Source organism: Pithys albifrons, chromosome 7, assembly GCF_047495875.1.
Source record: "Pithys albifrons albifrons isolate INPA30051 chromosome 7, PitAlb_v1, whole genome shotgun sequence".
Lineage (NCBI taxonomy): Eukaryota > Metazoa > Chordata > Aves > Passeriformes > Thamnophilidae > Pithys > Pithys albifrons.
In genome coordinates, this window is record NC_092464.1 from 27782701 (window position 1) to 27800251 (window position 17551).

The 17551-nt window shown below is 34.4% G+C and overlaps 1 protein-coding gene across 2 annotated transcripts in view; it reads left to right on the top strand.

The window, feature by feature from the left end:
* PHF14 (PHD finger protein 14) overlaps nt 1-17551 on the top strand; it is a 155218-nt gene that overhangs the window by 100563 nt on the left and 37104 nt on the right. For both annotated transcript variants that reach the window (XM_071560803.1, XM_071560804.1), the window contains exon 17: nt 2417-2534. In XM_071560803.1, the coding sequence (XP_071416904.1) occupies nt 2417-2534 (118 nt within the window). The remainder of the gene's footprint in view (nt 1-2416; nt 2535-17551) is intronic.

Below are 17551 nucleotides of genomic sequence, written 5' to 3' on the forward strand. Positions count from 1 at the left end.
CACCAGGAAGCTTTTTATGTTTTGATATGTGAAAAAAATCCTTTTGTTAATTGCGTTTTTTCAGCTGTGCAGATGCAAATAGCAGCTATTAGTATGTGAAAACTCTCATACAGATATTTTTAACTCATTCTAGGAAAATGGAGTTTTTCTTCTGCAAAACTAAACACTCTGAAATGCTAACAATTCATGACAATAAATATTAAAGCAATTCAGCTTTAGAATGGTGCCTTGAGATCTGTATTTAATTTCTCAATATTATGGTTATTTCGACCCAGCCTTGCAAACTCCCTCAGCATACCTCTGAAACATGGCTAAAGGTGAAGTCAGGAAGTACAAAAGATACAAAATTGAAAAGATGGAAGAAGAGATGCCAAAGTGTAATTTTAAATTATTTTGAACATAATAAACAATAACTTCAAAAAACCTCAATCTAAATTGACACTCTTTAAATCAGATGTAGATTTTAGGATTAAGCTCTGAAAATACTCTAAATCAGTCAGAAATAGTGTGATACTTTATTTTGTATTATTTAGAAGATCCTGAACAAATTACAAGATGGGAGTCTGATAAACAGTGCTCAAATGCAAGCCCTTACATGCATAAGATTCCAGATACAGACATATACTCCTTTACAGATGAGAACATTGAGGCTCAAAGGAGGTTTAATCTTTTGCTTGAAGGTCACATACACTGATGGGATTTAGGACTGTAACCTATCCCATCTCGCACTCTCAACCTTTTTGTTATTTTAATATGCCTTTCATAAGGAATAAAACTGATATATTCCCAATTTTAAGTAATATACTTCTACATTAGTACTCTTTTGTTTTTAAAGACTGAGAATGACTTCCTGCTTTAAGTGTTTTCTTTGTCTTGGAGTTAGATTGAGTCATTGCTAAACAATCATAAGGATATATATTGTAATGTGGTATGTGCCGTTTTTTAAAAAATACCAAAACCATGTCAGCGCAATGTTGCATTCTGTGGATAATCAGATTATTGCTTTTAGTTTCTATTTAGTGGATAACAGTACATGCCATACTCTTATCAGGGCTCGTGTCTTACATATGAGTGCTACAGACCACAGGCTTGCCTGGCAAGCACAGGCTTGGCAGCAAGGACAAAAGCATTTACTGAGGTTAAATAGTCATAATCAGAAAACAGTGATTTCTTCTTATTTAGAGACTAATCCACGGAGAAGTCACATGAACAATTTCTTCTGTTAATACAGCACTGTATTCTGTTACTCGAGTCTTCTTTCTGCAATGCACTGTGTATTCCATTGATAAATTATGTCCTTCTGTCTTTGATCTGATGATGCCTGTGCCCTGCTATTATTGCAATTATTTGACATTTTTATGTTTGCATGTACTGTACAGGAGACAATGAGTGGCGAGGGAAGCAGAGAAAGAGAGTATCAGGGATTTCTCCAGAAAAATTGATTAAATTTTAGACATTTACTCTGTTCCCTATTTTTGGATCATTTATATTGGCTTTAACGCAGAGTTTAAGAGCATTTAATGAAGAGAGTATTGCAAAGTAAATTTAAAAAAAGCTTTCCTTTTCATGCAAATCAATGGAGGGGCATATGCAAATCAAGTGAAGTTCAGTAGGGTAAATGAAAATCTCTGTTATTTGCTTTGAAAAATCTCTCATTTTGAGCATATTGTACTGATTTAAAAATCCTTTCATGAAGCACTTGTTCTACTGTAGCATTTCTTCTATGCTAGTACATTAAGAGTAGGTTACCAATAGCTATACGGTATGTTTTGAGCTTTTTATGTGGACTATGCACAGTACAAAACACTTATGTTCTTAAACAAGAACATAAAATCATTGTGTGTACACAGGGCAGTTTTATAAGTGAAAGATCCTTTTAAATTATTACTCCATTTCATAAAATTCAGTATGAATGGGAAAATATTTTATGCATTTATTTATCAACCACATAGCCTTGGTGTAAAAAGTATAATTCATATCTGTTGCTGAATTTGTGAGTGAATTTTTCAGTTTTCCTTGAAAAAGTATATGTGCAAAATAGTGTCTTAAAACTATGAAAAATCAATTGTCACTGTCTAAAATAGTCAAAATTTCTGAAAATGAATGACAGTGAATGACATTGAAGTATCTAAGAAGTTGAGTAATTTTTTTTCGTTAATTTGCAAGTCTTTGAAATATTTTCGTGAATATAAGATGATTACAAAGGTGATATCTGAGTGTCTGCATCAGAATATTCCAAATTAAGCAGAACCTACTTGAAGTGATTGTGTTTAAAATTACTCCTTATAGAAAATTGATTTTCTTTATTATGATAATGGATCAGGAAATCTTGTGCTGAGAATTGCAAGGAAGCTCAATCTAAAATAGTACAGAAGTGCCATTTAATATAAATACACATTTTGATTTTCTCCTGCAGGTGTGATGAATGCAGGCTTTGCTACCATTTTGGCTGTTTAGACCCTCCATTGAAAAAGTCTCCTAAACAGACTGGCTATGGATGGATTTGTCAGGAATGTGACTCTACATCCTCCAAAGTAAGTTAATTCATCCTGAAAATAGTTGAACTATTCTGGTTTTAGGAGACATTCTTATTGTCTGAAGTTTTGATGAAATGCTCTGTGTAGGTCTGCTCTGGAAAACAGTTGGTCATAAAATAAAGATTTCAGATTTTCTGTAAAACAGGAAAAAAAACAGAGTGTATGCAAAATGAAAATATTATTAATCAATAAAGAGAATTTTACTATCTCAGTTAAATCTTTGTTTTTCACGTTGTGTTCTCTCTGAGAAAAGTGTGAGTGTGGGTACTGTATCAGCATTGCTAATATTGAAAAGTGAAAGTTTTTCAGAAGTAGTACAGAATACAAATCTCTAAGGACAGAGATAGAAAGTGCATGTATTTTCTAAACAAAGAAGGATGATTTGAATTACTAAACCTGTTTCTTTCACTGAAAATTCATGTGAAGATTTTCATACTTTATATTGATTGATATGCCTTGATCAAATATAACATTGTAAAACTAGAATTGCATTTTTGGTATGGATTAACTCAATAATATTGAAAGTATAGTATTCTTCTGTAGTAGTGGCTTTTCAAAAAATAAAGACTTTGATTCTTTGTTTGTCTGCACAGAAGCTTCTTTAGTTCTGACATTCTTTTCTACCATCACTGTAATCTCTGGAGAGACACTTTCCAATTGATTTTCAAAATTGGATTTATAAATGCATTTGATACCTCAGTGTAAAAATAAAAGAGCATTCTAAAAGTCTTAAAGATTTTACAGTCTATTCTACCACTTTCTTTGTATGTCTCAGATCTCTTAACTAGTTAGGAGATGTGTCAGATACACAGAGACACAGCTATGCAGAGAGGTTTTCATAAGACACCTGTTGGCATACTTGGGTACTTAAACTCTTTCACGAGGTTACTTTTAAGGTTGGCACATACAAAATGTTCACAGAGAGCGATCATTTTTTGGCTCGCTAGTGCCCCTTTCCAATAGGAAAAATATGTTATTCAGTTTCCCCTTGGGGGATTAATTAAATTCTTCTGTAAGGAGATAGGAAGACAGACATCAAAAATTAGCTGTCCACTACAGTTTAGACATGAAGCAGTCTTTCTTGAATGCCATTTACGTGCAAGAAACATTTAAAGAGGGAATTAAATTGTTATTGAATTTCTGTCACCTGTTTGAACTAAAACAGGGTCTTGATAACGAGTTAAAATCTCCCATCTCCTGTATTTTGGTCTTCCAAGTGAATAGAAGAATCCCAGGGTTTGTAATTTCTAATTGTGTTTTCCTGGAGATCAGCACATGTTATACCAGATAAAAATACTTTAATAAGTAAATTAAGTATGATAGACTTCACTTATTACAGGATGTATATTAGTTTTAAGGTGTGTTGAAAATTAAAATGTTTTCAAGAATAAACAAATTTTATCAGTAGAATGATTATATATTTTTGTTATCTTAGTAATTATTGCGATTTTTTAAAATGCTTGTTATCATGTCTGATTTTCATTCATAAAGATTTTAAATGGGTAAATTTAAATAAATCCTCTTGCACTTTCAATCAGAGTCGATTTGAATTGCATTTGAGTGAATATGTAATAAATATGGAAGATATTGAAAAATTGTCTTGTGGGGACTCCTTGTGGTTTTGCTTAGTCATTTTTCCCATAGCTTTTTGACATCTGTGCAGAGAAATTTCTCTGATAAAGTTATATTGCCCTCTATGTTCCCCAAAGTTTTTTTTGATAGCTTTTTTTCTGTTTTATATTATGCTACACAACAAATTCAAAAACTATAGTGTTAAATTCCTTTTAGCCTTAATGTGAATGTATTTTTTAAAGGATTAGGGTTTTGTTCATGTACTTCATAATTTTGAAATTCAAGATTCTGTGTGCCTTTAGGTTTGTGTATTATATCTGTCATTTTTCACAGCCAGGAGGAGCTGATAAGACCTTTTTCTACAGCTCGCTAGAGAGGGTAGCCTCTCAAACATGTTCTTAGAGCTCAGAAGAGGACATTTGTAGAGAAAGTTGGGTCATTTGCTGCACTCTGCCTGACCTGTGGATGAATTGCAAGCCTGAGCTACCAGCCATTTCAGTCTCTCAGTCACTCACTACATCCAATTTTTGATGTGTCACAGGGAAGTTTCTTATATTGATTATAGCAGCAAAATGTGACTGAATTTCCTGCTTTGGCCAAGGAGACTGTTGTTTAGTTCTCTTTCTTTAAACTTTGTTCATCAATACATATCACTGTTAAAATACACGTTTTAAAATTCCCCAATGATATCTTCATTAGCAGGATTGGGCCTTGAAAACAATGGGTAGGTAAGTGACACTATTTCAATGACAAGAGAGATAGTGCTCTGCATATAATGGTTGTTAGTTTTTTCTTCTAATTATGAATTTCAATTTTAGATGTTCAGGAAAAGTTGCATTTTGCTGACAGCAAATAATCCTATTTTATTTTCAGATTTTGCTAAGCACTTGCAGGTGTCAGCAGTACAAGGGATGTAATTTAGCAGTAATAAACATATGCTTTAAATTGTTATCTAACACCAAGTGCTGGACATGCTACTTCCATTTCTCTTATACTAGTCACAAGACTCTCCAGCAATTGTATCAGTTTTTCCACCAGCGTAACATATTCCCTTATTACCCTGCCTGTCAAATAATAGACAGATGCTGACTTTGCTGTAGGGCATGAGGGCAACAGCTTTTCTGCTGGTAATACTTGCTGTCACTTCTGTGGAATGGGTGATGCTCACTACTAAGGTCTGACAAGCTCTCTCATCTCAAAAACGTTGTAGATTTTGTTACATCTCATGAAAGCTGAAATAAACCTATAAGGTCTCCATCTCAATAGCATTATCCATTTACCCTGCAAAAGGATGACAGTGTGCTTTCAGGATAGTCAAACAGCACTGTAAATCATAGTTGTCCTTCTAGTTTGTGTTAGTGGTATTCAGACTTAATATAGAGCCTTGTTTTCATTAAATTTAAGAAAGATAAAATGAATAAAACATAAACCAAAATATTCAATATTGTGACGTGGTAATATTTAGTAGGAATAAATGTGGCCTGACCATTTGTTCATTATGTACAACAAGATCTCACTATGAGCTCTCTTTATTATTAGATGTGGACTCCTTTCTATTGCCCTCAGTGAAAAAGTATTGTTTGAAATATCTCCTCCAATTTTAAAATTTTGAAAGGACCAGGTTAGTAAGGAGTTCAAACATATTATCATGGTGGTTACACTGACCATGGTAGTTGGGTTTCTGTCTGCTCATCTTTGCATACAATCTATTTTGCAAAATGCTGCAGTGTGTATATGTCAGGTCATTATTTGAATGCTGCAAGATCAACTGCCTTGTCTCTAAACTTCTGTTTAGTTTGCTTTTATTTCATCTTTTTACTGTGTTGCATTTTTTCAGTGGAAATAACTTGTCAGTATATATGCATAGAATTCTCATCTAAACACCTCAGGAGATATTTTCTGGAGCTACAAATACATGACACACCAACCCTGGCAAGTAATACACTTTTGTACACTTCTTGTGTTGGAAAGCAATCATGGATGATTTTGCTTATTTTCTAAATTGAAACATTTCTTTGGGTGTATCTTTCACATAATGAACACACAAATGTAATTGAACTCTGTAATATTAAATGATTGAATATAGTGTTTGAAATAATATTTTAGGTTTAAGAGAATTTTTAATATGTAAAATGTATTTCAGACCTTTACATTTGGTCAGATAAAAAGAAAAAAGTGCGCAATTCAATTTCATTCCTCTAGTCCATAGAATTTCATTCTAGTGAAAAATAAAGTTAAGAAGGCCTTTGAGGAGAGCAGAAGTGTCTGACCAACTCCTGAGTAAATGCAGGCAATAATCTCATTGCAGTTTATGGAGTTTCATCTTTTTAATTGTGACTTTTTTTCCAAATAAAAGCATTTCCTCACACATGTAGTTGCACACAAGTGTGTTAAAAATTAAACAATGAAACCAACAACTCCTGATGTCAACCTCTCAAAATTTAGGAAATACCAAAGCTGAGGTGGTGTGAAGTGCTTTAAGTCCTTTTGTGGCTATGTGGGACTTTGCAGCCTTCATGCTATGATTTTTTTTCCTTCAACAGAAACCCTGCCTTCTCGGAAATAGCTATTGGGGTCACTAAAAGGGCTTAATTTGCATTGAGAACTAGGAGAAAACACTCTCTTAATGTTTTGCAAGGCATAAGAACTGAAGCGATGATTTCAGAAACAGGCAAAAAAGAAGTTTGACCTTATGTATGAAATAGTTGAGTTGTTACCAGTAAATTGAATTTTATCCTTGTCTCACCTCAGGGCTCATGTGCATGCTAGACAAAATCAACATTTTCAAATGTTTAATAATTTTTTTCTCCTTGTTTACTGTTGCCCAGCTTAGATCCCTTGGTCCAGCCTGTAGAAATGCTGAATGCTCTGAAGTGGGTGATAATGTAAGCAGTGCTTTGAAAGTACTAAGCCTCCATAATGTTGTGGTCTGGACTATTGCAAATTGAGTAATTTTTTTTTGAATTTCATTTCTTATTCTCCCTATGTCTTTGCTTCCATTTTGCAAAATGTTGACACTGCTCCCTTATTTTAGACATTTTCTGTAGAGTTGGATGAGTTGTTCTCTGGAGCTATATTTTCCTGTCTGCTGAGTACAGAAGGGAGCCAAGACAGCTAGTTCAGATTAGCGAGGGTTATAGTTTTGGTGGAATTTTCCTTGCCTGAGTACACACAGAAGATGATTGAATCAACGTTGCATGGACAGACTTTATCTGGGCTCTCACTGAACAGTCAGAACAAAACATTTTCAATATAGCCAATACAAGAAAACAGTATTTGAGTGTAACATGTGAGGTTGGCTCACAGTAGTAATATAATGCTTGATCATGTCTTAAATATGTTATATATGTGCCATCATTCAATACAACACAATTTTACATAGTTATATTTAAAAAACATTTTTAAAATATGACAAAAAGAATCCCTAAAGGTCTTTTGAATTAATTCGAACTTTCTTCAGTCGTACATTCTGACAAAGGGTGACCCTCATTTAGTCACCTTACATCAGAGATTGTTAAACCTTCTTTTGAGAGCAGAACATAGAAGCAAATGTTCTGCCATCACGGCACACAGCATTGCAGCTGAAAAATGGTAAAAGAATGCTGCTAATAAATTTGCTTGCTGGTTCAAGCAGAACATAATATAATGGGAAAAAAAGTTCTGTTTCTATGCAACAGCTTTCTGCCAGAATTTAAAAGTATTTCAAGGTAGTTTACAGAAAAAACAAATTGCATAGTTCAATTCACGGACTGCATTTGTTCACCAGTGTGAATATTATCTATATTATTATATGGTCATCAAGAACAATAGAGTTAAACATTTGTGTATTTATGTATTTTAAAGTTTGTTGAGGAGAGTTTAATTAGGACTTTGATTTCTTGTGTGACATAGAAAGAAAGGGGTTTTTTGTTTTAATATAGCAGCTGGAAAATGCATGTTTTTTCCTAGGTTTGTGAGGAGCAGTAAAACGTTGGCAGTGGAATGATTTCCTTAAAACTGAACAAATTCACCAAATATATAAGGCCCTATGAGGATTTAACACAAGTCTTTACATCACTTACACCCTGTTTTAATAACTTCAGTAATGCCAAATCTTGGCACAGAAATTAATTTCACTATCAAGAGGATCAAAGAAAGGGTGAAATTGCAGTGTATGGCAATTCTTATCCATTGGCTGAAGTATTGCCAAATGTGTTGTAATATTTGCTCCCCAGATATCGTATTAAAAAAAAAATGATTTGGCACAGCCTCTGTTATTTTCTGGAAAACAGGTATAATACATGTATGTAATGAATAATTTATACCATAAAATGTTCCAAAAATAATCAGCTTTGAAATTAACCTAAGATGAGACTTGATTTATGAATAGCAGGTAAGTTAGTTGGTATGAAATCCCCAAATTAATCCAAATATTCATACACACTTGGTTGGCAGGAGATCCCCATAGTGTAGGTGGGAGTCTTAAGTTTTAATGAAAAAAGAAAATTGAGCTCTGTAAAGTATTTCTGGAATAGATAATTATTTTAAATATTTTAATTCTTCTTCACATCAAAATCAATTTTACCAGTTCAAATATCCCCTGGTACTGACTTCTAGATCCTCATCATGGACTTCTAGTGCTTGTACTTTTTACATGCAGCTTAACTGTATAAAATATGTATAAAAAATGAGCAATACAATATAGCATTGTCTTTCACATAGCATTGTTGGAACAGATCTCTCTTTGCCAGATGATAGTGCAGTTAATACCAAACAGAAGTTTAAAGCAAATGGTATATAGGACTTTTTTTAAGTGTATTATTATTTCAAATGCAAAACCGGATTTCTCATTCTGAAGAGTAACAGTGGTATAGATCAATTCTAAAAAATAAACTATCAGTTAAGAGTGCAAAATGAAACACATAATTTTTTTTGCATTAAACTTTGACAAAAACCAACAGTTATAATAAACCTGTTAAGTGCTGCCTTTCCCAGTGTCCTGTTTTTAGAAAATGCATAGATAAGCTATACACTGCAATTTTAAATGAAGGTGGGATTTTGTCATGAGGGTGTGGTTTTTGTCAAAAAATTGTTTGGTTTCCAAGTTTATTTTCTTCACCATATTTTTTGCTACTCAAAAGGAAGAAAACCCTTTCTGCATAGCTTCATTCACTCTTTTTCATAAAAACCCCAACAATGTAGAGGGTTTTTCCAAAGCTGAAACTTATGCACATTGTTTTTTGTCTTGGCATGAGGGCTGTAGTTCTTCACAAACTGCTCCAGCATGTGTCCCTTTCCACAGGGTGCAGTCCTCCAGGAACAGACTGCTCCAGTGGGGTCCTAAATCCTGCCAATGCACCTGCTCCCTGCACACCTGTGGACTCCTCTCTCCACAGTTTTACAGGTCCTGCCAGGGGCCTGCTCCAGTACAGGCTTCCCACAGGGTCACATCCCACTTCAGGCATCCACCTGCTCCAGTTTGGGGTCCTCCATGGGTACAGGTGGATCTCTGCTCCACCACGAACCTCCATGGGCTGCAGGAGCACAGCTGCCTCCCCATGGTCTGCACCCCAGGCTGCAGGGGAATCTCTGCTCTGCAAACACAATATAAAAATGAAGCAAATTATTTTTTCACAAGACTTTGTTAGTGTCACATGAATCAAATTATTAGTGAGGTAGACCTGCTTTTCATAAGTTGTCTTGATAATTTTGCACTTTTTTACTAAAAATATGCTACTGAAGTTAAAAAAAAGGATGGATTAATTTAGAAATGAGCCTGGTCATTAATTATTGCTTTGGTTAAAATGCACGCCCATGTTTAATTGCCAGTGGAGCGTTAAAGAGGTCCCTGATTAATAAAGTGTTGGAAACAAATCATAAACAGCATAGCGGTTGTACATTTTTAATGCATGTAATCTGAATATATCCAATTTAATATATAAATTACTAACCCTCTAGTTCAGGTATAATAAATTTTACTCTAACGTAGTGGTTAAGGAAGCAAAATTTCTTCATGAGCAGCTGTTAAAAATGCTGCTGCTACTTTGTACCTTCTGTAAGTTATGCTTCTAACACAATCTGCTTACAATTATGGTTTATCTAGGTAATAGCTCTGCTACTGAGTCGTGACTTACTCTTGCTAAGCCTTGACAGAATGAATTTAAAGCCTATATTGCCTGCTACTGTAGTACTACTGAGTGGCAAGAAATCTCTGCTGCGATTGGGAAAAATCCAGAAATCAGCTAGTGTCATGATGAATTTTTTTTATGCTAACACAACATGAGAGAACAAAAAATGAGAGTACTTTTTCAGCCCTGAGCAACAACACCCTACAAGAGGAAGATTTTATACCTCCTCTTTGGTGTGCAGCTGTGCATACTCTCAAAGAATGTGAAAAGGCTGAAAAAGGAGTAGTCTCTAGGAAGGACAGAGGAAACAAGATTGCTTGCTCCTTGCAGAACTGGAGACTGTATTGCTTTTGAAAATGAATTTCTAGATATTTGCAATATTGGGCAGCATTGTAACAGTGAATTTTGCACATTGAAGAATTATATTGAAATGTAAAGGGCACAGAGATAGTAGTTTTAATGCAAGTTTTCTCTGGTTTATATTCCTTTTCAAGTGAAGTTGCAAAAGGAAGATACATGTGTGTCAAAGTCACTACATTGTAGCTGCCAAAGCATCATATCATACACAACTGATGTACATTCCAGTTGTCTTTCTAGTTCTAGACTTCCTAAAATACTGAGCATTTTGGGTATCAATAATTAGGGACTTCACGCTGACAGTGGAGCCATAAACAAATGTATCAATAAATTGACTATAACTACTTTCAATTAACAATCCTATTGGAAGTTTTGATTTTTATTTACTTAATTAGTAGAAGATGTGTTGATTTTGGAAGTGTCTGAAAAAGTGTGAATGAAAAGCCTGTAACTGACTTTTGAATTTTTAAACCTTTTGAGTCTTGATTAAATTATTGGGTTAGATGATTTAAGCTTCCAGGATGGCAGTATTTAATAAAAAAGTTTTGACATTTATATTGTGCATAAGCTTTTTAAAATTTGAATGTTCATGCAGAATTAAACAGTCAGCCAAAAATAGCAAGGTGCATTCTTTGCAGTGACATAAACAGGGACTCCTGATGTGCAAAGGTATGTCTGGAGGCTGGTGGCATCCCATTCCACTCTTACTTTTGCAAAGTGCTCTTCTGTTGCTACTGCATTTCTGAGATTACTTTCTTTACCTAGAAATTTGTTTCTTGCCTTATGTTTTACATAGAACTAGAAGGTATGAAATTAAAGAAGAATTATGCATTTTAAATCCTCACTAGTTTATTATCCTGCAAATTATCTTACCACGTCACCTATAGTCATACTCTTTATGACAGAGGAAGAATTAGATCTTTAATTTTTAATCTGTGGGTAAGATCTGAACACATTATCATAGTTGCTGAATTAACTGTTCATGTTTACTTTCAAGGTTGATTTTATTGTCAAGTCTTCCAAAGAAATGCAGTCATATATGTCACTTTAGGTAATGTGTCACTTATCAGTATAAATTGCTAATGCTGCCTGGGCATAATTTAATCATATGGAATCAGGAGAGAGAGAGGGGGGAAGAAACCAAAAAAAGTGCCATTTTTTGAAGTGCTAAGCAAGTAATGAATTTTAGTACAGTCAAGATTTGCTTTTCGTCATCATGTTAGACAGGGGAAGTGAAATTCAGTTGTCATTCTCAAACAGAAATTCTCTTAGTGCCGGCCATTTTAATCACATTTTGCAGAAGACAGCTGGGCATTGCTGATTTGTGCTGTGTCAGCCACTTTGTCCTCAAAGGAGCGTCTCATCGCTTGGATTTTAGCATTCTGTAGCAGAAAAGTTCCATCCTCTTAAAATTGGCTCAGCAGATAGCTTGTGTGGAATATAACTGCAAGAGCATTACAATCAGCTCTACCAGGGAAATGCAAAAATATTATGTAAAATTCTAAGGTGCCTTCTGAAAAGATTTTCACAAAACCTTTAAAATGTGTAGTGCATTGTTAAATTCTGGTAGCAATTAAGTTTATCTGAGTTTTTTAAGTAAATGTGTCTTTGATAATGGTTGAAAATTATTATCTGGTTCAGTGGTTTGAAACACCTTTGCCTGTGTTTGAAAAGTCTTAAGCGTATTTCAGCTGCGACAAACAGTATCAACAGATTTTATATATGGAAATGCTTGGAATCTGTAGATATCAAGATTTCTTTTAGCACTAATCTCATGAAGACTGAGGGGCAGATGGTATCCTTTCAGATATGGTATAAATAGCCAAAGAAAAGTAGTATCAAAAAGGAAATAGCAAGATAACTCAATATTTATGGAAGGTACACATAAGTATACTTGAGTTAATTATATCACATATTTATTTTTGGAAATAGAAGGGTGTCAGCAGATTGAGACAGTCATTGACATAATGAATACATCTGTAACCTGTCCTGTGCAATAAATAATGACACATAGCAGGTACTAATATTTACAAGCATTACATGAGTATGGCAGTTTGCCCTACCATTTTATTCTACCACATATCTCCACTGCTTCTTTAGGTTAAATGTACTGCACAAGGCAGAGGAATTTCAGATCAAAATGATGTTCTAAATACTTTTTGTTTGTATCTTGCTGGTGGTAAGGAACTTTGTGAAAGTTATTATAAGATGTCTGTTTTCATGTAAGAATAGCTTCAAGAATCTTACATTTACAGTTAATTATGAGAAAATACAAAAATATTGAGGTATGGGAGCTGTGATTTATTAATCTGTTATTTATTCTTTCATTGAATGAACTATGGACCTATTGTTGTTTATGTGCTTTCTGGGTACAGCATAGACACTGAAAAGCTCCTTTTTATAAAAATGGGGAAGTAGAAGACAGTAGGTACACTGGTTAATAACACCATGAATCATTTTACCCACTGACTCATTCTTCAATGAAAAGTGACCTGCTTCAGCTAAAGAATAGTAGGATGGCTTATGCAATCTCTTGGGACATATTATTTTGAACCTTCATAAGAAGAGGAGGAAGGAAGTGAACCAGGATCTTCCCTATAATGATGGAATGTGTTCTTCAGTTAATTCAGGGCAGCAGTCAAACTATTGTCTGAAAGTAACGCATTAAGTGTGTCTGTCTGTTTCTGTTTTGTTTTTTTTTTTCAATTTGTGAAAAAATAAAAAGGAAAAAGGTAGGGACAGTTTTTAAACACCAGAGAGCTTTCAGTGTAGTGAATCTCAAGAGGAGGAAGGCAACTGTTGATGATCCAGGGTAGCTGAATTCTGAATAAAGCTGGCATTTAACATACCCTGTTGTTTTGAAAATTCCTGTTGTTAGATTAAATGATTCTGTATTCTGGTGTGCTGATCTTAATGCATCTTAGCATTTTAGTTAAGGTCAGAAATGCATTTTTTTAAAGGAATCACACAGTTGACACCAATTGCTAAGCTTTGGTTCACATTATGGAGTGGTTTCAAGAGTGTGCAAAGCAAGTGCCTGTCAAGGGATACTAAAGCTGAGGATGTGTTCTGACTGCTAACGAGCATGCCATCTTCATGACCAGTCTAGTCATATCTTTGAAATGTGTCCTGTACACCTGGCTGATCCTCAACACGAACTGCTTTGATCTAAAGAGCTATTCCTGTCACCCCACAGTTTACTGGTATGAAGTGACTCTTACGTATTCCGTATCAAAGGTATGTTTGTGTTTTAGTTTTATCCACTACAAAAGTCCTTCCATTCCTAGTTTGAGAAGTTGTGGAATTCACATATTAACAGCCTCAAGATCAAAAGCCTAAAAATTAATACATAGATATATACTGCTAGGGTATTAAATTTTACCATTTGTATGTTTATGTAAGTACTGTATGCATGTGCTTTTAACTGAAAACATCTGGTCTGCAGTCTTAACCATATTTAAAAATAAGGGACTTGGTGTGTCTTTTCTACTCCAGATGAGAAACATGAAAAGGGATTTTGTCTGGTAGATGCAATCATAAATAAAAAACTAAAACAAAAATGCATCACAGGGAAAATATAAATATGCCTTAGAAACAAGGCAGTAAAGTTTACATTTTGCATGAATTTAACCTTATCATTCCGTATCATTTGCAGTAGTTTTAATTAGAGAAGAATGAGGAATTTCCAGGCCTTTCTGAGGATGCTTTAAAGCTACGGGAGTAGTTGTGACCTTTCAGTTCCTGTGAGCTCAGCAAAAAATGGCTGATTAATGTCACATCTTAAACTGTGTCAACGGGGCTGTTAATTCCCTCTTTGGTAAACATCCCGTTGCCTGTGCAGCTCAGTGTGACAGCATGAAATACCCTAGCATTTTAGCTGGCTACTTTAGATTAATAGGAGTATGTATCTCTATTTAGTGGTATAAAGTTACATGGACATTTTCTTTAATTATTCTAGTGACCAACATAAATTAATAAATCAGGAGTACTCACAAAACAGTGTTCCTAACGTTTGTTTAAAGCTTTTCAATGGATGACCAAGGTATTTTTTTTAAATTCTGCACATTCAGTTAGATCTGAGAAGGAGGGTATAGGAAACATTTTTATAGAATTTTTAAAAATAAATAATAGATTTGTTCTTTAAAAATATTTTTATAGACTTGAATTAATGTTTTACTTTTCTGCTCTATCAGTTAAAAATAAGTGATGATACTTTTTAAGAAAAGAGAGATGAAGAGCAGGAGAGAGAAAAGCACAATAGAAATACAATGGGACTGTAAGAAGAACCTTTGGTGTAAAAGGGGAACTGTAAGCACACAAATGTTCATAAGAATGAGAAAATTCCATTTGGAGAATATGCAGAAAACCTTATGGGGTGAATTAAGAAACAGGGTTGCAGCAAAGTGGAAGGGAGAACGTGGAGGACATACAGAGAGCCTTCCTCCAGAGCAGGGTAGAGCACTTACAGAAAACCTCTGAAACAACAGGCACATAAGTGGGTGCCATGTAAAGATAGTTTAGAGAGCTATAAAACTCGTGTTATAAACTTAGACTGCAAAAAATTATGTACTGTGCAATCCTTTATTTCATCTTGTTACTTGAAAAAAATTTGGAAGTGGGGAGAGATGAAAACTAGTCTTGATTTAATAAGTAGCCTTTGACGATTTTGTGATGCTTTTGGTGATCACACATTTTAATATCACAGTGTTTTGCATTATGTTGGGAAAATCTGGACTTCAAGGAGTTGAAAAGCAAGAATCAGTGCTGATGGAGATGTAAAGAGCTAAATAAATATTACTTAAAGGACTTCTCAAAGATGAAAAAAGAAACAAACAGCCCTATGAATGTGCTGACCCTGTCTTGAGAATTAAGTTAGATGGTACAATTTAAAGCTTTGTTCCAACATCTGACAGACACACTCTGCATGCTGATGCATAATATCTGAAGATTGTGTGCTTGAAAGAAAGCCTTTTCTGAGCTACATTCTATTTTTGTCAGAATAAAGCAGCTGCTTTTCGGAGCAGAGATCTTCTCAAGTGCTCAATCTTCTTGTTCAAGTTAAGTATTAGCCAAATATTGTGAGCAAATTTTGTGTATGTTTTCTCCCAAGCTGCTGAAGTGGAATAAAGCAAACTATTTTGACCATAAATTGTGCAAATGTGCAACCTGACCCTCAGAGGTGAAAGTAAGTTTGGTGCTGTACCTTACTCCCAAGTTGTCACGGCCACAGCAATCCAAAAACATGGAAAGTGTGGAGCAATTTAAGCATGATTTGAAAAGAAATACAGCTGGGTAAAACTTTTCTTCTACAGAGACTGTATGAATAGGTTGCTCTGATCTGCCCCTGATAATTTCTGAGGGAATAAAACCTTGCTTAAGAAAGCAGACAATTGCAAACCCAAATGTAGCCTTACTAATGGAGCCATTGTAGCTGCAGCCCTGCCTTCCAGGAGCGATATCATATGGCTTTGTACATCTGTTGCTTAGAAAATGTTTAAACGTTAGGTGGCCATATAAGTTCATAAATGTGTTGAAGTCAATAATTGCAGTTAAATGCAACATATATACACCTACACAGTAAGCACCACACTAACTGTGACTGTAGGTATTTGTGCTGTGTTTGAGAATTTGTTTTGCAACTCCAGGTTTTGTATTTTTTAGACAGTGGAAAAAAGAATTGTAGAGATCAGAGCTGTACAAAACAGGCACAGGGAAGATGAAATATCCTGATCTGGCAGTAATGAATTATGTATGTAGTGTCTTAAAGAGCTTTTAGAACTCCATAAAATAGCTTCTATAAACTCTGTGAAGTATAAAATTAGGACAAAAGTAACTTTCTAAGCTATAGTATATGCCTGTAACCTAATTCATAATTAAAAAAAAGCGTAAAACAATAAATAGGAAGAAAGCTACGTGGATGAAAAAAGTAAGAAGTATTAAGCTACTCTTACATGCAGTGGTAATGGCATTATACTGCAGAATTGTCAGTATATTAATATCCTTCAAAGGATATTCCTATAAAATATGTTGCTCTGGTGCACCAGATAATTATCAAATTATGCAAGACATAGGAGGTTTAGCACAAAAAATAAAGAAAGACATTGGCTTTTCCCCTTTAGTGAAAAAATTCTGAAAATTGCTGGTGATGATATATATGTTCATACACAAATTTTTGCCAAGCCTTTGAACCACTGCAATCAGTGGCTTTAATCCATGACAGTAACTGTAAAGTTGTATTCTTTATTTTATACATACAAGATGAGGTTAGTGTGGTGAGTTTGTAATTTGAAATTTAATTCCCCTTTTTTGTATTCTAATGTGGTTTTATTAATCACAGTATTTTAAGAGTTGATCTTTAATACAGTTCAAAGAATTCTGGGGCCAGAAAAAGCTATTGAAAGGGTATCTGAAAGAATAGCTTTTGAATGTTGGGAAAGAGTGAATGATGAGAAAGGAAAGGGAGACTACGATAACCTAGGGGAGTTTGATTTGGAGGGTGGAGAATTCAGTCCCAAGAGAGGTAGGATTAGCACTCTGAGTAATGGAAATGTAGAAAATATGTGAGTTAGAAAGAGGAAACTAATTCAGGTTCCAGAGGTCAGTGAATGATAATACCTTCAAATTGTAAAATGTTCTCCTGTTTGCTGTTCCTATTTGCATGTGATAAAGTTGGAAGAATAAATATGAAAAACATTATTTTGAGAGTGCTCTTTCTAGCTTTAAATATATGTAAATGTTTTGGGGTTTTTTTCATTAGAAGAAGGCACTCAGAGAAAACAGATAATCCTATTTCCTTTCATATGTTGTTCAAACACTTCTAGGAAAATATTAACAACAGTAGCATTCTTTTTTGAAAACAACAGTAAAGCTGGAATTTTACCCTTTGCACTTGGAAATCTAGGTAGATGTCAAAGATGCAAGCGTGGTTTGGCAGTGCTGTAGTTTACTGGAAGATAGAGCGATAATAAATTGGAACAG